The 19,765-nt window shown below is 42.6% G+C and overlaps 1 protein-coding gene across 1 annotated transcript in view; it reads right to left on the bottom strand.

The window, feature by feature from the left end:
- Positions 1 to 19,765, bottom strand: part of Lyplal1 (lysophospholipase like 1) — a 55,874-nt gene that overhangs the window by 9,284 nt on the left and 26,825 nt on the right. The window contains exon 3 of the mRNA XM_004670109.2: positions 3,099 to 3,268. Coding sequence (XP_004670166.1) covers positions 3,099 to 3,268 — 170 coding nt within the window. The remainder of the gene's footprint in view (positions 1 to 3,098; positions 3,269 to 19,765) is intronic.

Raw genomic sequence — 19,765 nt, 5'->3', positions numbered from 1 at the left:
CTTCATTTCCAACTCATTCCCCCATTACAATTCTATGAATAGCTTCAATCTTAACAAATGAAATATGTCCCAGTAGACATACATTATTATAAAAACTAGTAAGGAAGATATTTTGTAGTAACTTCCGTTCCAATAATGCATGAATAGAAAGGAAGATAGAAGGAAAGAAAGAGCCAACATCTGTAAGGAAAAAATAATGAATTCTGAAGAGTATCTAAGCAGTGACATTATTACACAAAACCCACACTCCATGCCCCACTGGTGACCATGAGGTAGGTGCTATAGAATATATGTAATATCACAGGCTGGGAAAATGGCTTAGTGGCTAAGGTGTTTGCGTGCGAAGCCTAAGGACTCTAGTTTGATGCCCCAGGACCCATATAAGCCAGATGAATAAGGGGGCCCATGCGTCTGGAGTTTGTTTGCAGTGGCTGGAGGCCTTGGTATGCCCACTTTGTCTTTCTCTCTGCCTCTTCCTCTCTGTCTCTCAAGTAAATAAATAAAACATTTGAAAAGAAAATATATAATAACAGCAAAAAAGTCTTTTCAGCAATAAATGCCATACTCATTTCCAAGTATTTCATGTGAATTGTACAATTCAACATTCAGATCTCCATAAGGTAGGCAGTATTATCCCCCAAGACACAGACCTTAAGGAGACCACTGCACATACAACATGTGAGCCTAGCATTAGTAGCCAGAAGTTCAAGCACATGGACACTTCTTCACTGTGTGACATGCTGCAGGCCATGCCAGGGCACTGCTAATTGTAATGGTCTTAACTCAGGGACTGTAGGCACGGACAGGTGATTCTGAACTCTCTTCGGTACGGTCTCTTGTGGCACATATTCAAATATATGAGAGACACCAGCTAGGTCAGTAATTATAGTGTCTACAACAAAAAGTCCATAGAGGCAAGAATGTGACTGATGCACAACTACTGCTACATCTGAGTCAGCACCACACCACCACAGTCCCTAGGTCACTGAAGTACTTCCAGTCAGACAGCTAACTTTATCCCAGCATTAACAAGTGTAGTCTTTTTTCACTTCTAGTTTACTGTTCGTGCCATTCCCCACCACAGCAGATAAAGTTATAATAATTTATAGATGCTAATGCCACTGCTGCCTTCTACTACTGTCTAACAGGTCCATGGCAGTGACTTCGTCTTCCTCTGGATCCATACAGTTCTTAACTGCTTACACCACCCACTTACTGACCTCATCATGCTTTTCACTGTAGGTCACCTGGGCCAGGCTCTGAGATGGATCCTTGGATTTAGAAGGAATGATACCTGACCATTTCCTTGGTTGGCTGCAGTGTGCTATGTATGGTGGGTCTCAAGTATTGCTGTAAGAAACTTGTGAGGCAGACCTTGCTTCATTTATAAAAATTTCCTGCCATAGAGGTAGACAAGAAATATTTGCTTATGGTTAAAATAAATAAGTGATGAGGGCAATCTGTGAGACCTTCTGTTGTAGTGACCTTCACAATGCTAGGACAAAGCATCTGACCAAAAGCAGCTGATGATAGGAAAGGGTTTATTTTGGCTTACAGTCTCAAGGGAAAGCTTCATGATGAAAGCAAGGTGTAAGCTGAGGATCCCTGACACAGCAGGTGGAAAACAGCAGCAAGTATAAGCTGAGTTCTGGCAGAGAAGCAGACTGAAACATCTCTAAACCCACTACCAACAACACACCTCCTCCAGTAGGGCTCCACATCCCAAACTGCCACCAGCTGGGGACTAAGCATCAGAACACATGAGTTTATGGAGGACATCTGATTTAAGCCACTAAACCTGCATACATTTTGAATTCCTTCTTCTGTTTCATAGGCCCTGAGGCTGTTTGGTCTCCTTTCCCTGGATTCTTCCCATTTCTCCCAGATTTTCTACCCGTGTTTATTGTATTAGGGTTGAAAATCTACATCAAACACAAAAACAGAGTCACACATAGGTAAGGAAACTGAGGATGAGACAGGTGATGTACCTGGGCTGGGGATAGGTCACCTGGTTCTAAACTAAAGTGAAGCTGAACAGAAAAAAAAGGATTCTAGCTCCAACATTATGTTACTTCTGTCTTTCAGCACAAAATCCAGTAATTCCAGAAACACAAAGAACTTTCATGCCCAGGCATTAATTTATCCGAATTCTGTCTCTAAAGGACTTCAATGTGTAATGTCATTTAGTACATGATAAAGCTATTTCATTTGCTATACACTTGCATCATCAAATTCAACTATTAAATTAGTAACAATTGGAATAAAACTTTCATAAGAATGTCATGTGCCCCACACATTCAATACATTTCTCACTTTGCAAGTATGGAAATATAAATGTTGTTAGATTATGTACTTGATGAGCACAAAAAAAATTAAATAGAATAAAGTGCTTATACCAAGGTATTTACCCTTGAAAACAGCGTTTTCTAAAGACATGTTTTAAAAAACATCTAAAAATACCTGAGTTTTGTACTATTCAGTCATGAGCGAGGTATAACATTTTTCATAGTCTATCTCAATCACAGTAATAGACACTTAATACTAGAAAAGTTCAGGTAAATAAAATAAAGACATTATTAAAATTAAAATGAATAATCCTCATTAAAAATTAAACTAAAAGGAAAAATTTAACTACTATTAAAAATGGCAAAATAGCCAAGCATGTTGGCTCACATTTTTAATCCCAGCACTCGGGAGGCAGAGGTAGGAGGCTCTCCATGAGTTCAAGGCCACCCTGAGACAACATAGTGAATTCCAGGTCAGCCTGGGCTAGAGTGAGATCCTATCTTGAAAAAAACTAAATAAATAATTAACAATATGGAGCAAGCCTGTGACCCTAGCCAGGGAGGTGGAGGTTGGAGGATCAGGAGCTTAAGGCCAGTCCTGGCCACCCGCATGACCACAAACAAAAGAAAAATAAGCTATTATTCAGAAAAAAACACCATTGCAGGTTTTACAAGATACGGTTAATGATTTTCATATATTTGAAAGCCTCAATATGTTATTTAGGTAGAACTGTGAATGGGAAAAACAATATACAAGTGCTCCTAAGCAGCATCAAATACATCAGATGTATGAAACAAGGAGAAAAGTCTCACCTACTAATATTCTGTTCTTTTTGATGCCACTGTTTACCTCATCATTAATCACACCAGTAAGGACTTGGCACATCATATCAATTGATTCAAGGTGTTCTGGGCAGTCATTAGATATCTTCAATCTGTCAAACCACACATTGGAGACTCCACCCCTCATTGGAGTATATGGCCTGTTTAAAAGAAACCAACCAACAAAGATGGAAATAATATGAAAATGAATGATTTAATGTCTAGAATATTAATGTCCCAAATAATTGATGTTAATCTGAGTTTTATAATAAAAAATAAGAAAAATGTCCCACACATATTGTATTAACCTTCATATTTTGATTTAATTAAAATATAGTAAAGGTAGCTGATCATCTTAAGTATCTATAAGAGGTTGGGCAGTCACAACCCATTAGTCACACAGTAACGCTCTTCAATGAGTTTCTACCTCAATATATATGTATATACATCATATATATACATATACATATATCAGAGTATTCAAAAAATTTCTTTAATCGTTTACAATGCAGTTGACGATTTCTTGGTAGATGCTTAAAGGCAGCCGCAAGGAGGTGCAAAGAGATATCACTGGCTGAGAAAACTCAGAAAATAAAAGGTTGCCAAGACAAAGGTCTAGAGAGTTTGAAAAATATGATAACATATCACTTAACCAACCTCTAATTCTCTTAGTGGATGATGGCAAACATGCAATGTGTGTGTGTGTGTGTGTGTGTGTGTGTGTGTGTGTGTGTGTGTGTATCTCATATGTATGTATGTATAAACATGAAAGAGCTGGCATATAAAAGACCTGTTACTATTAAAGGAATCTAAACCAATCACAAGGAACTGTTCCCTCTGACACCCACAGTCAGGGGTTACTCCTCATCCACACTTGTACTTTTGCTCTCTCAGATTTAGCTGCACACTTATTTTCTAGTGCCAGTGAGGTAAAAGATGAAATGTGCAGTTTATCCATAAAAAAAAAACAGTGGTGCTAGAAGACCCCACCCAGAGGAGACCTGAACATGTTTTCCCATGACTTCTCTGCTGTTGTTTTTCCTTCCTTCCTCTCTTCTTCCCTCTCTATCCCTTCCTTCTTTTTTTTTTTTTTTTCTCTCTTTTTTCTCTTGTTTGCTTTTTTGAGGTAGGGTCTCACTCTAGCCCAGGCTGACCTGGAGTGTGTAGTCTCAGGCTGGCCTCGAACTCACAGCAATCCTCCTACCTCTGCCTCCTAAGTGTCGGGATTGAAGGTGTGCACCACCACGCCCAGCTCTGCTCTTGCTTTTCTAGTGTTTGTTCTTGTGATGGCAGAAGAACCCTTTGTCTACTATTGACAATATTTATCATCTATTTTTCAAGTAGTTTTCCAAATTTATTTTTGCACATTGACATATATTTGTGTTATACTTTTTATTAGATAAAAACCTTTACATTTGATTTAAAGCTTGTATAAAACAATAAATTTCTGGGCTGGAGAGATGGCTTAGTGGTTAAGGCACTTGCCTACATAGCCTAAGAACTCATGTTCAACTCTTCAGGTCCCATGTAAGCCAGATGCACAGTGACACAAATGACAAATGAGCAATGTCGCACATGTGCACAAGGCAGTGCATGTGTCTGGAGCTCAATTTCAGTGACTGGAGGTCCTGGCGTACCAATTCCCTCTCCCCTTCCCCCAGCATAGAAAACAAAGGCCAGTCTGTTAAGCTTGCCTCAAATAATAAAATTGTTTTTTTTAATGATTTAAGCACTATTTAAAACATTTTATTGATAATATTTAGATATATACATAACACATTTTGATCACAATCCCCCCTCATTACTTTCTTTTCCTGCCTTCCACTGGCCTTTTCTTTTCAAGCAGTTCCTCTTCTATTTTGAAGTCCTTCTTTTAGTTTTTACTCTCCTATGTCATCCATGTGGACATACTGATGGGCCCAGTACTATGTAGGTCTAGAACAGGTAACAATGGCCCAAAGTTCGAAAAGCATGGAGGAAAAGGACCAGAAAGAACGTAAGAGCTTTTTCCTAATCCATAGAATTTTTTTTTTCCATATAGAATTCTGGATAATCTTCTAAGATTTATGATTGAATTTTTGCTTTTAAGTTACGTTTAGAAGGAATTTGCTTTATACATGGTGTGATATAAATATTGAAATTCATTTTTCTAACATGGACAGGGAGGGAAGAAGGATGGATAAAGGGAGAAAAGGAAGGAGGGACCTGAGAACAGTGGAAGGGAAGGTATAAGCCACCCTTCTTAGACAAAGTACAGTTCCTAATACCCAAGGCATATACTGTTTACAGTGAGTTGACTTCTTTCATGCTTCTGGAATGATTAGTGATTTTATGCTATACTTTGGAAAATCAAGAAAAGAGTCTTTATGAATTAGGTGAAAGTTTAATTGAGAAACACTGTTCTCCTAACCTGTTGTGTCAGCTGGGCCTATACTGAGCCTATGAGTGGTGATGACACAGGTGAAAGTTTAGTTGAGAAACACTGTTCTCCTAACCTGTTGTGTCCGCTGGGCCTGTACTGAGCCTGTGAGTGGCGATGGCACAGGTGAAGGCTAAGAAAGACTGTTGTTCCAGTGACTCTCCACTAACTAGCAGCTCCAGTGCAGTTTCTTTTTTTTTTAAGTTTTTTTATATTATTTTTATTTATTTATTTATTTATTTCTTAGAGATAGAGAGAGGGAGGGAGGGAGGGAGAGAGAGAGAGAGGGCATGTCAGGGCCTCTAGCCACTGCAAATGAACTCCAGAGGCATGTGCCACCAAGTACATCTGGCTTATATGGGACCTGGAGAATTGAACCTGGATCCTTAGGTTTCACAGGCATGTGTCTTAACTGCTAAGCCATTGCTCCAGGCCTTCAGTGCTTTTTCTGAGACTGTGGTAGATAAGATACTTTCTTCCTACCTTTATACTATCATTAGGCATACTGTTCTTTATTTGTAAAACAATTAAGCAATCATTTAGTAAAATTTAAAGTACTTTCATATAATTCTACTTTTTAATCAATGCTGTATTATTACCTGAGAGTTAGTATATTTTGAGTAATCTTGGGAGGAAGGCAGAGCTTTGTAGGCTGAGCTCTCTGGGTCTCTCTTATGCTGTGTCTACCTAGGCTCCCCACTGGTGTAGAAAAGATCAAATCCGACACCAGCTCTCTCCCACAGTCCTCCTCCTTTCCATATGCCTTCCAATCCCAGAAATTGTCTGGCTCAAGGAAAGTAGATGAGTGGGAATAAGAAGGCTGAAAGCTCTCAAACCTTCCTCCTCACAGACACTGTCTCAGCATGAACCTGCACAAGTCCACTGCAAATGGTAGCAGGTGCTTGCCACCCAGTCACCACCAAAATGACATCCGTGGGCGCATTCAGACTGTCACAGAGGCCTAGCAAGGCCCTGACTCAGAAGTTAATGCTCCACTTCCAGCCAGACCATTGCCCTTCTGAGCTGTTTCTTCCTCCCCTTCCTCCTTCCTCGGCTACTTCTCTTGATGTTTATTTGTCTGTCCAGGCACTTAAAGAAGGGTGATATCATAGCTAAAATGTGAATCATTCTGGGAACTCAGCCATTAATGGGAAAAAATGATATTCACTTAGCTCTCTTTCCTTTGACAATGCCTTATTTAATTCATCTAGGTAGATTCTCTACAGAGGAAGGGTCTCAATGTAAACTACAAGGTACTAATCTGGCATCTTTTCAGTCTTTCATTTCTTTAAGAAAATGAAATTTTTCTGTTCAAAGGGATAATTAGGGAAATTAATGGGACAAAGAATTCAGAACTTTGCCACTAAGAAAGCCATCAAGAACACATAAATTTCCTAAGATGTTAAAATAACCTTTAAAGAAAGTATAAAAGATTGTTTTTTAAATAGCTAAAAAACCTGGCACACGTGTTATACTCATTCACTTTCTTCCTCAAATAAATCACTTTATAAGCTGGTATAAAACAGCTCAGACATTACTACGATAAATAAATATGTTTGGCAAAGAACATCTGTGTGGTTCCTAAATTAATCAATCAGCCCACTACACACTTGTGAAGTATTAGGCTACGGTAAAAGCTCATGCTATTTTAAAACTAGGAAGACATTGAGCTTGGTACTGGCTTTTGTTTGGACCTATGCTCTCCAGAAGTTATGAAATCTAAAGGTCACTCAAGGCCTTTAAGAGAACAATCTGGTCAGTCAACCCCTCTGCTCTCATTGCTCGGAATGCTGGAGGGTCCAGTCACATTGCACTGGCTTATTTATATTCCTCTACCCCAAATGACACTTCTCTGCATGGTGGGCTCCATTTAAGTCTACTGACCATTTAAGTCCAACTCAAGCAGGCACATACATGCTATCTCTTGACCCTATTTAACTGACTCCATATCACTTATTATTAGAAATTATAATAATTTTCTTTGTCTTTTCAGTCTGTAGGGGGTCACTGAGAGCAAAGAATATTATTTCCATGGCAATAACAAAGCCGGAAAAACAGTACACACTGCTTAAGCATTTGCAAAATGATGAATGCCAATCATCATTTTATACTTGAGAATGATGTAATTCAGCTAGAATGGCAGCATTTCTAAAACTGTTCTAGTTGTGTTTTGAACTTCTTGTGAACTTAATAATAAAATACAGAAACTGTAATTTCCAAATACTGATTGAACTTGTTTTTAAAAAACAAAAATCCATTACTTTTAATAAAATAATTATAATAGGCAGAATATACATAATATAAATATAATATACAATGTATATTAATATAATATTATACATATAATGCCACGGAAGTAACACACTTCCTCAAAGAAGCCTGTGCTTGTTGCCCTGACAAGTGTGCTGCAGTACTGAGATGGGCTGGTGTCTGGGGAGGAGTCCTCTCGCATGGGTAACATAGGAGCCCTACGGGATGGCCTCAAGATACATCCATGGTTTCCTATGCCTAAGCATTAAAGGGCCTCAGGCTAACCTAGAATGCAAATTGACTGAAAAATATACTTTACTGTGGGAAAACAGTACATCAAAAAGTACAAGAACAAAGTCCTATTCCTTATTGAATTTTTCAAGATATTCAGTGGACACAAACAAGGAACACCTCTATCAGTGAACAACATAGAGTAAGAACACCTCTAAGTGTGAACAGCACAGACTAAGAACACCTCTAAGTGTGAACAACACAGACTAAGAACACCTCCAAGTGTGAACAACACAGACTAAGAACACCTCTAAATGAACAACACAGACTAAGAACACCCCCAAGTATGAACAACATAGACTAAGAACACCCCCAAGTGTGAACAACACAAAGAACACCCCCAAGTGTGAACAACACAGACTAAGAACACCTCTAACTGAACAACACACACTAAGAACACCTCCAAGTGTGAACAACACAGACTAAGAACACCCCCAAGTGTGAACAACACAGACTAAGAACACCCCCAAGTATGAACAACACAGACTAAGAACACCCCCAAGTGTGAACAACACAGACTAAGAACACCCCCAAGTATGAACAACACAGACTAAGAACACCTCTAAGTATGAACAACATAGACTAAGAACACCCCAAGTGTGAACAACACAGACTAAGAACACCCCCAAGTGTGAACAACACAGACTAAGAACACCCCCAAGTATGAACAACACAGACTAAGAACACCCCCAAGTGTAACCAACACAGACTAAGAACACCTCCAAGTATGAACAACATAGACTAAGAACACCCCCAAGTGTGAACAACACAGACTAAGAACACCCCCAAGTGTGAAAACAGACCAAGAACACCTCTAACTGAACAACACAGACTAAGAACACCTCCAAGTTTGACCAACACAGACTAAGAACACCTCTAACTGAACACAGAGTAAGAACACCCCCAAGTGTGAACAACACAGACTAAGAACACCTCCAAGTGTGAACAACACAGACTAAGAACACCTCCAAGTGTGACCAACACAGACTAAGAACACCCCCAAGTGTGAACAACACAGACTAAGAACACCTCCAAGTGTGACCAACACAGACTAAGAACACCCCCAAGTGTGAACAACACAGACTAAGAACACCATAAATACAGTTACAATATGTCACAAATTAAAATCATTACTGGGGTCTTCAAATTAGAGTCCAAATTCACATAAAAAAACAGTTCTTTTTTCCATTTTAATTAACACAGCCCACTATTGTTGACTTTTACTTAATATACTCCTGATTAGCTGGTTTAAGGCATCTATTAAATATTGTTGAGGAAAAGGAGCACCTACAACCAAAATGGTAATTCACAAAGTCAATGAACATGCCATTATACAGTGCAACGGAATATACACAACGCAATGTTCTCTTCTTATATTCTTTCAAATAGGTTTTATTATCAAAAGCAAAACATTACAAACTTGTTTCATGGGATTTTCTACATATATAGCTAAAATACAAATGACAAGTGCAACATAAGGGCATGGAAAAGAAAGGGACCTGTGTAACCAGAGGTTCCCCAGGTCACTTAAAATAGTAAGAAGTAACACTAAGATACGGAAAGATTTACAATTTATACTGTGTCCTAGCAGTATCATGAAAAACAATGGATAACTAAATTGACTCAGTGGTTAAAGGCACTTGCTTGCTAATTCTGGCAGCCCAGAGTTCCATTTCCCAGTACCCATGTAATGCCAGTCACGGTGGCATATGTATCTGGAGTCTTCTGTATGGCAGAAGGCACTGGCGTGCCCATTCATTCTCTCTCTTTCTCTTTCTCACCCTTTCTTTTTCTCTCAAATAAATAAAAATTTAAAAATTCAGATAGTTTAACAACAAAGGGGACAATGTAGGGTAACAATAGCAATGAACCTAAACTCAATGTATAAACTCAGTGTTTTGTTAAAGGTAAATGGATGAAAAAATCTTTGGAAAGACAGAGCTATCAGGTTGGCCAAAGAAATAAACAAAACCTAGCTGCATCTTGTCTATAACAAGCACATTGTCAATATAGTTGATAGAGGTAAGTGAAACGTAAAAGGAAGGAGAAAGATACACTGATCAAAGAAGTGAAAATAATAGGAAATATAGAAAGTGTTAGAAAGCCAATGCTTACTATATTCTTAATAAATAAATAAACTGTTGCTTTGGATGCTATCAGAAATTTTAAATGATCATCTAGTAAAATAAAGGTAGCTTCTAATGAGAAAAGCAAAAACCCACATGGACTAAAAAAAATAAAATTAAGAAAAACTGAGTTGGAGATTTAAAAGCCCTTTCCTATGTAACTAATAGACTCACTTAAAAATAATTACTGAGCATGTATAAAATTTGAGTGAAACTATCAAGTACCCTGAACTATGGCTGTAGTACTCCACATATACAAACACACATAAGGAAGCACCAAGAAAAACTATATGCAAAGCCACAAAATTACCAATGACTACCCAAAGACTGAGACTGATCAGGATATTTATCTAATAATGATGAAACGAAATTAGAAACCAGCAGTTTTAAGACCTCAAGAATAACCCTAAATATGTGAACATTACCAACAGACAGACTTCTAGATAAGTTATTGGTTAAGAAAGTTTTAGAACTGCATCTCTTGCATTAGAATCTGATACTCTGTCATGAGGTATGGGCCGAGGTTTCTTCTCCCTGAGTATGGGTGCTTTCTTGCTGACAACGGAACAGAGCAACTGTGAACACTGGGCTTTACAGGCAGCACTGCTCGGTTCTAGAGGATGCATTCTTTGGGAACGCAGTCGCCAAGCCTCTGGGCACCTCAGGACCCCACAGGGTAGAGCCCAGCTTAATGCTCACAGGAGTTCGACTGAGGGAGATTCCCATTCAACGTGCAAGGTAACTGCCAGCATGCAAGACTTACAATGATGGGCCCGAAGGAGATTCCCATTCAATGTGCAGTGTAACTGCCAGCATGCAAGTCTTACAATGATGGGCCCGAAGGAGATTCCCATTCAATGTGCAGTGTAACTGCCAGCATGCAAGTCTTACAATGATGGGCCCGAAGGAGATTCCCATTCAATGTGCAACGTAACTGCCAGCATGCAAGTCTTACAATGACGGACCCACCTCAGCATCGGAGTCATCAAACACACAGGCCTGCCAGCTTTCTGAACAGCCTCCACAACCAAAAACAGAATCCCTTCACCACCACTATGCCCTTTCTGGATACCTAACACCCAAAATCTGTGCCTGTAATAACACTGTTGCTTGGGGTGGGTTGTTACAGAACAGTAACACTGGAAGCAGGAAGGGGACAGGAAGTATTTCGGCATAAAGGAAAGAAAACCAGTGAGATTTAGCTAAGGCAATGGTTAGAAATGTATTGCCTATAATATAAACAGGAAGGAGGAAAAAATTGTAAGTAGATATAACTGAAATAAGAAAACTAAAGAAAGAAAGTTGTGATGAGTATGCTGAAGAAACAAGAGAACGAGAGAGAGAAAGCAGGGATGAGCGTGCTGGAGAAACAAGAGAACGAGAGAGAGAAAGCAGGGATGAGTGTGCTGGAGAAACAAGAGAACGAGAGAGAGAACGCAGGGATGAGTGTGCTGGAGAAACAAGAGAACGAGAGAGAGAAAGCAGGGATGAGTGTGCTGGAGAAACAAGAGAACGAGAGAGAGAAAGCAGGGATGAGCGTGCTGAATAAACAAGAGAACGAGAGAGAGAAAGCAGGGATGAGTGTGCTGAATAAACAAGAGAACGAGAGAGAGAACGCAGGGATGAGTGTGCTGAATAAACAAGGGAACGAGAGAGAGAAAGCAGGGATGAGTGTGCTGAATAAACAAGAGAACGAGAGAGAGAAAGCAGGGATGAGTGTGCTGGAGAAACAAGAGAACGAGAGAGAGAAAGCAGGGATGAGTGTGCTGAATAAACAAGAGAACGAGAGAGAGAACGCAGGGATGAGTGTGCTGGATAAACAAGAGAACGAGAGAGAGAACGCAGGGATGAGTGTGCTGGAGAAACAAGAGAACGAGAGAGAGAAAGCAGGGATGAGTGTGCTGAATAAACAAGAGAACGAGAGAGAGAAAGCAGGGATGAGCGTGCTGGAGAAACAAGAGAACGAGAGAGAGAAAGCAGGGATGAGTGTGCTGGAGAAACAAGAGAACGAGAGAGAGAAAGCAGGGATGAGCGTGCTGAATAAACAAGAGAACGAGAGAGAGAAAGCAGGGATGAGTGTGCTGAATAAAGAAGAGAACGAGAGAGAGAAAGCAGGGATGAGTGTGCTGGAGAAACAAGAGAACGAGAGAGAGAAAGCAGGGATGAGTGTGCTGAATAAACAAGAGAACGAGAGAGAGAAAGCAGGGATGAGTGTGCTGGAGAAACAAGAGAACGAGAGAGAGAAAGCAGGGATGAGTGTGCTGAATAAACAAGAGAACGAGAGAGAGAAAGCAGGGATGAGTGTGCTGAAGAAACAAGAGAACGAGAGAGAGAAAGCAGGGATGAGTGTGCTGAAGAAACAAGAGAACGAGAGAGAGAAAGCAGGGATGAGTGTGCTGAATAAACAAGAGAACGAGAGAGAGAACGCAGGGATGAGTGTGCTGGAGAAACAAGAGAACGAGAGAGAGAAAGCAGGGATGAGTGTGCTGAATAAACAAGAGAACGAGAGAGAGAACGCAGGGATGAGTGTGCTGGAGAAACAAGAGAACGAGAGAGAGAAAGCAGGGATGAGTGTGCTGAATAAACAAGAGAACGAGAGAGAGAAAGCAGGGATGAGTGTGCTGAATAAACAAGAGAACGAGAGAGAGAACGCAGGGATGAGCGTGCTGGAGAAACAAGAGAACGAGAGAGAGAAAGCAGGGATGAGTGTGCTGGAGAAACAAGAGATCGAGAGAGAGAAAGCAGGGATGAGCGTGCTGAATAAACAAGAGATCGAGAGAGAGAACGCAGGGATGAGTGTGCTGGAGAAACAAGAGAACGAGAGAGAGAAAGCAGGGATGAGTGTGCTGAATAAACAAGGGAACGAGAGAGAGAAAGCAGGGATGAGTGTGCTGAAGAAACAAGAGAACGAGAGAGAGAACGCAGGGATGAGTGTGCTGAATAAACAAGAGAACGAGAGAGAGAAAGCAGGGATGAGTGTGCTGAATAAGCAAGAGAACGAGAGAGAGAAAGCAGGGATGAGTGTGCTGAATAAACAAGGGAACGAGAGAGAGAAAGCAGGGATGAGTGTGCTGAATAAACAAGGGAACGAGAGAGAGAAAGCAGGGATGAGTGTGCTGAATAAACAAGGGAACGAGAGAGAGAAAGCAGGGATGAGTGTGCTGAATAAACAAGAGAACGAGAGAGAGAACGCAGGGATGAGTGTGCTGAATAAACAAGAGAACGAGAGAGAGAAAGCAGGGATGAGTGTGCTGGATAAACAAGAGAACGAGAGAGAGAAAGCAGGGATGAGTGTGCTGGATAAACAAGAGAACGAGAGAGAGAACGCAGGGATGAGTGTGCTGGAGAAACAAGAGAACGAGAGAGAGAAAGCAGGGATGAGTGTGCTGAATAAACAAGAGAACGAGAGAGAGAAAGCAGGGATGAGTGTGCTGAATAAACAAGGGAACGAGAGAGAGAAAGCAGGGATGAGTGTGCTGAATAAACAAGAGAACGAGAGAGAGAACGCAGGGATGAGTGTGCTGGAGAAACAAGAGAACGAGAGAGAGAACGCAGGGATGAGTGTGCTGGAGAAACAAGAGAACGAGAGAGAGAAAGCAGGGATGAGTGTGCTGAATAAACAAGAGAACGAGAGAGAGAAAGCAGGGATGAGTGTGCTGAAGAAACAAGAGAACGAGAGAGAGAAAGCAGGGATGAGTGTGCTGGAGAAACAAGAGAACGAGAGAGAGAACGCAGGGATGAGTGTGCTGGAGAAACAAGAGAACGAGAGAGAGAAAGCAGGGATGAGTGTGCTGAATAAACAAGAGAACGAGAGAGAGAAAGCAGGGATGAGCGTGCTGGAGAAACAAGAGAGCGAGAGAGAGAACGCAGGGATGAGCGTGCTGAATAAAGAAGAGAACGAGAGAGAGAAAGCAGGGATGAGTGTGCTGAATAAACAAGAGAACGAGAGAGAGAAAGCAGGGATGAGTGTGCTGAATAAAGAAGAGAACGAGAGAGAGAAAGCAGGGATGAGTGTGCTGAAGAAACAAGAGAACGAGAGAGAGAAAGCAGGGATGAGTGTGCTGAATAAAGAAGAGAACGAGAGAGAGAAAGCAGGGATGAGCGTGCTGGAGAAACAAGAGAACGAGAGAGAGAAAGCAGGGATGAGCGTGCTGGAGAAACAAGAGAACGAGAGAGAGAAAGCAGGGATGAGCGTGCTGAATAAACAAGAGAACGAGAGAGAGAAAGCAGGGATGAGTGTGCTGAATAAACAAGAGAACGAGAGAGAGAAAGCAGGGGTGAGCGTGCTGGAGAAACAAGAGAACGAGAGAGAGAAAGCAGGGATGAGTGTGCTGGAGAAACAAGAGAACGAGAGAGAGAAAGCAGGGATGAGTGTGCTGGAGAAACAAGAGAAGGAGAGAGAGAAAGCAGGGATGAGTGTGCTGGAGAAACAAGAGAAGGAGAGAGAGAAAGCAGGGATGAGCGTGCTGGAGAAACAAGAGAACGAGAGAGAGAAAGCAGGGATGAGCGTGCTGAATAAACAAGAGAACGAGAGAGAGAAAGCAGGGATGAGCGTGCTGAATAAACAAGAGAACGAGAGAGAGAAAGCAGGGATGAGCGTGCTGGAGAAACAAGAGAACGAGAGAGAGAAAGCAGGGATGAGCGTGCTGGAGAAACAAGAGAACGAGAGAGAGAAAGCAGGGATGAGCGTGCTGGAGAAACAAGAGAAGGAGAGAGAGAAAGCAGGGATTAGCGTGCTGGAGAAACAAGAGAACGAGAGAGAGAAAGCAGGGATGAGCGTGCTGGAGAAACAAGAGAACGAGAGAGAGAAAGCAGGGATGAGTGTGCTGGAGAAACAAGAGAACGAGAGAGAGAAAGCAGGGATGAGTGTGCTGAAGAAACAAGAGAACGAGAGAGAGAAAGCAGGGATGAGTGTGCTGAAGAAACAAGAGAACGAGAGAGAGAAAGCAGGGATGAGCGTGCTGGAGAAACAAGAGAACGAGAGAGAGAAAGCAGGGATGAGCGTGCTGGAGAAACAAGAGAACGAGAGAGAGAAAGCAGGGATGAGCGTGCTGAATAAACAAGAGAACGAGAGAGAGAAAGCAGGGATGAGCGTGCTGGAGAAACAAGAGAACGAGAGAGAGAAAGCAGGGATGAGCGTGCTGGAGAAACAAGAGAACGAGAGAGAGAAAGCAGGGATGAGTGTGCTGAATAAAGAAGAGAACGAGAGAGAGAAAGCAGGGATGAGTGTGCTGAATAAACAAGAGAACGAGAGAGAGAAAGCAGGGATGAGTGTGCTGAAGAAACAAGAGAACGAGAGAGAGAAAGCAGGGGTGAGTGTGCTGAAGAAACAAGAGAACGAGAGAGAGAAAGCAGGGGTGAGTGTGCTGAAGAAACAAGAGAACAAGAGAGAGAAAGCAGGGATGAGTGTGCTGAATAAACAAGAGAACGAGAGAGAGAAAGCAGGGATGAGCGTGCTGGAGAAACAAGAGAACGAGAGAGAGAAAGCAGGGATGAGCGTGCTGGAGAAACAAGAGAACGAGAGAGAGAAAGCAGGGATGAGTGTGCTGAATAAACAAGAGAACGAGAGAGAGAAAGCAGGGATGAGTGTGCTGGAGAAACAAGAGAACGAGAGAGAGAAAGCAGGGATGAGTGTGCTGAATAAACAAGAGAACGAGAGAGAGAAAGCAGGGATGAGCGTGCTGGAGAAACAAGAGAACGAGAGAGAGAAAGCAGGGATGAGCGTGCTGGAGAAACAAGAGAACGAGAGAGAGAAAGCAGGGATGAGCGTGCTGAATAAACAAGAGAACGAGAGAGAGAAAGCAGGGATGAGCGTGCTGGAGAAACAAGAGAACGAGAGAGAGAAAGCAGGGATGAGTGTGCTGAATAAACAAGAGAACGAGAGAGAGAAAGCAGGGATGAGTGTGCTGGAGAAACAAGAGAACGAGAGAGAGAAAGCAGGGATGAGTGTGCTGAATAAACAAGAGAACGAGAGAGAGAAAGCAGGGATGAGCGTGCTGGAGAAACAAGAGAACGAGAGAGAGAAAGCAGGGATGAGCGTGCTGGAGAAACAAGAGAACGAGAGAGAGAAAGCAGGGATGAGCGTGCTGAATAAACAAGAGAACGAGAGAGAGAAAGCAGGGATGAGCGTGCTGGAGAAACAAGAGAACGAGAGAGAGAAAGCAGGGATGAGCGTGCTGGAGAAACAAGAGAACGAGAGAGAGAAAGCAGGGATGAGTGTGCTGAATAAAGAAGAGAACGAGAGAGAGAAAGCAGGGATGAGTGTGCTGAATAAACAAGAGAACGAGAGAGAGAAAGCAGGGATGAGTGTGCTGAAGAAACAAGAGAACGAGAGAGAGAAAGCAGGGGTGAGTGTGCTGAAGAAACAAGAGAACGAGAGAGAGAAAGCAGGGGTGAGTGTGCTGAAGAAACAAGAGAACAAGAGAGAGAAAGCAGGGATGAGTGTGCTGAATAAACAAGAGAACGAGAGAGAGAAAGCAGGGATGAGCGTGCTGGAGAAACAAGAGAACGAGAGAGAGAAAGCAGGGATGAGCGTGCTGGAGAAACAAGAGAACGAGAGAGAGAAAGCAGGGATGAGTGTGCTGAATAAAGAAGAGAACGAGAGAGAGAAAGCAGGGATGAGTGTGCTGAATAAACAAGAGAACGAGAGAGAGAAAGCAGGGATGAGCGTGCTGGAGAAACAAGAGAACGAGAGAGAGAAAGCAGGGATGAGCGTGCTGGAGAAACAAGAGAACGAGAGAGAGAAAGCAGGGATGAGTGTGCTGAAGAAACAAGAGAACGAGAGAGAGAAAGCAGGGATGAGTGTGCTGAATAAACAAGAGAACGAGAGAGAGAAAGCAGGGATGAGTGTGCTGAAGAAACAAGAGAACGAGAGAGAGAAAGCAGGGATGAGTGTGCTGGATAAACAAGAGAACGAGAGAGAGAAAGCAGGGATGAGTGTGCTGGAGAAACAAGAGAACGAGAGAGAGAACGCAGGGATGAGTGTGCTGAATAAACAAGAGAACGAGAGAGAGAAAGCAGGGATGAGTGTGCTGGAGAAACAAGAGAACGAGAGAGAGAAAGCAGGGATGAGTGTGCTGAATAAACAAGGGAACGAGAGACAGAAAGCAGGGATGAGTGTGCTGAATAAAGAAGAGAACGAGAGAGAGAAAGCAGGGATGAGTGTGCTGAAGAAACAAGAGAACGAGAGAGAGAAAGCAGGGATGAGTGTGCTGGAGAAACAAGAGAACGAGAGAGAGAAAGCAGGGGTGAGTGTGCTGAATAAACAAGAGAACGAGAGAGAGAAAGCAGGGATGAGTGTGCTGGAGAAACAAGAGAACGAGAGAGAGAAAGCAGGGATGAGTGTGCTGAATAAACAAGAGAACGAGAGAGAGAAAGCAGGGATGAGTGTGCTGGAGAAACAAGAGAACGAGAGAGAGAAAGCAGGGATGAGTGTGCTGAATAAACAAGAGAACGAGAGAGAGAAAGCAGGGATGAGTGTGCTGAATAAACAAGAGAACGAGAGAGAGAAAGCAGGGATGAGTGTGCTGAAGAAACAAGAGAACGAGAGAGAGAAAGCAGGGATGAGTGTGCTGGAGAAACAAGAGAACGAGAGAGAGAAAGCAGGGATGAGTGTGCTGGAGAAACAAGAGAACGAGAGAGAGAAAGCAGGGATGAGTGTGCTGAAGAAACAAGAGAACGAGAGAGAGAAAGCAGGGATGAGTGTGCTGAATAAAGAAGAGAACGAGAGAGAGAACGCAAGGATGAGTGTGCTGGAGAAACAAGAGAACGAGAGAGAGAAAGCAGGGATGAGTGTGCTGAAGAAACAAGAGAACGAGAGAGAGAAAGCAGGGATGAGTGTGCTGGATAAACAAGAGAACGAGAGAGAGAAAGCAGGGATGAGTGTGCTGGATAAACAAGAGAACGAGAGAGAGAAAGCAGGGATGAGTGTGCTGGATAAACAAGAGAACGAGAGAGAGAAAGCAGGGATGAGTGTGCTGGATAAACAAGAGAACGAGAGAGAGAAAGCAGGGATGAGTGTGCTGAAGAAACAAGAGAACGAGAGAGAGAAAGCAGGGATGAGTGTGCTGAAGAAACAAGAGAACGAGAGAGAGAAAGCAGGGATGAGTGTGCTGAAGAAACAAGAGAACGAGAGAGAGAAAGCAGGGATGAGTGTGCTGAATCAACAAGAGAACGAGAGAGAGAAAGCAGGGATGAGTGTGCTGAATCAACAAGAGAACGAGAGAGAGAAAGCAGGGATGAGTGTGCTGGAGAAACAAGAGAACGAGAGAGAGAACGCAGGGATGAGTGTGCTGAATAAACAAGAGAACGAGAGAGAGAAAGCAGGGATGAGCGTGCTGGAGAAACAAGAGAGCGAGAGAGAGAAAGCAGGGATGAGTGTGCTGAAGAAACAAGAGAACGAGAGAGACAAAGCAGGGATGAGTGTGCTGAAGAAACAAGAGAACGAGAGAGAGAAAGCAGGGATGAGTGTGCTGGATAAACAAGAGAACGAGAGAGAGAAAGCAGGGATGAGTGTGCTGGATAAACAAGAGAACGAGAGAGAGAAAGCAGGGATGAGTGTGCTGGATAAACAAGAGAACGAGAGAGAGAAAGCAGGGATGAGTGTGCTGGATAAACAAGAGAACGAGAGAGAGAAAGCAGGGATGAGTGTGCTGAAGAAACAAGAGAACGAGAGAGAGAAAGCAGGGATGAGTGTGCTGAAGAAACAAGAGAACGAGAGAGAGAAAGCAGGGATGAGTGTGCTGAATAAACAAGAGAACGAGAGAGAGAAAGCAGGGATGAGTGTGCTGAATCAACAAGAGAACGAGAGAGAGAAAGCAGGGATGAGCGTGCTGGAGAAACAAGAGAGCGAGAGAGAGAACGCAGGGATGAGCGTGCTGAATAAAGAAGAGAACGAGAGAGAGAAAGCAGGGATGAGTGTGCTGAATAAACAAGAGAACGAGAGAGAGAAAGCAGGGATGAGTGTGCTGAATAAAGAAGAGAACGAGAGAGAGAAAGCAGGGATGAGTGTGCTGAAGAAACAAGAGAACGAGAGAGAGAAAGCAGGGATGAGTGTGCTGAATAAAGAAGAGAACGAGAGAGAGAAAGCAGGGATGAGCGTGCTGGAGAAACAAGAGAACGAGAGAGAGAAAGCAGGGATGAGCGTGCTGGAGAAACAAGAGAACGAGAGAGAGAAAGCAGGGATGAGCGTGCTGAATAAACAAGAGAACGAGAGAGAGAAAGCAGGGATGAGTGTGCTGAATAAACAAGAGAACGAGAGAGAGAAAGCAGGGGTGAGCGTGCTGGAGAAACAAGAGAACGAGAGAGAGAAAGCAGGGATGAGCGTGCTGGAGAAACAAGAGAACGAGAGAGAGAAAGCAGGGATGAGTGTGCTGGAGAAACAAGAGAACGAGAGAGAGAAAGCAGGGATGAGTGTGCTGGAGAAACAAGAGAAGGAGAGAGAGAAAGCAGGGATGAGTGTGCTGGAGAAACAAGAGAAGGAGAGAGAGAAAGCAGGGATGAGTGTGCTGGAGAAACAAGAGAACGAGAGAGAGAAAGCAGGGATGAGCGTGCTGGAGAAACAAGAGAACGAG

Source organism: Jaculus jaculus, chromosome 1 (assembly GCF_020740685.1).
Source record: "Jaculus jaculus isolate mJacJac1 chromosome 1, mJacJac1.mat.Y.cur, whole genome shotgun sequence".
NCBI lineage: Eukaryota > Metazoa > Chordata > Mammalia > Rodentia > Dipodidae > Jaculus > Jaculus jaculus.
Note: the sequence above shows the minus strand (reverse complement) of the source record. Positions and strands in the feature narration are given on the sequence as shown.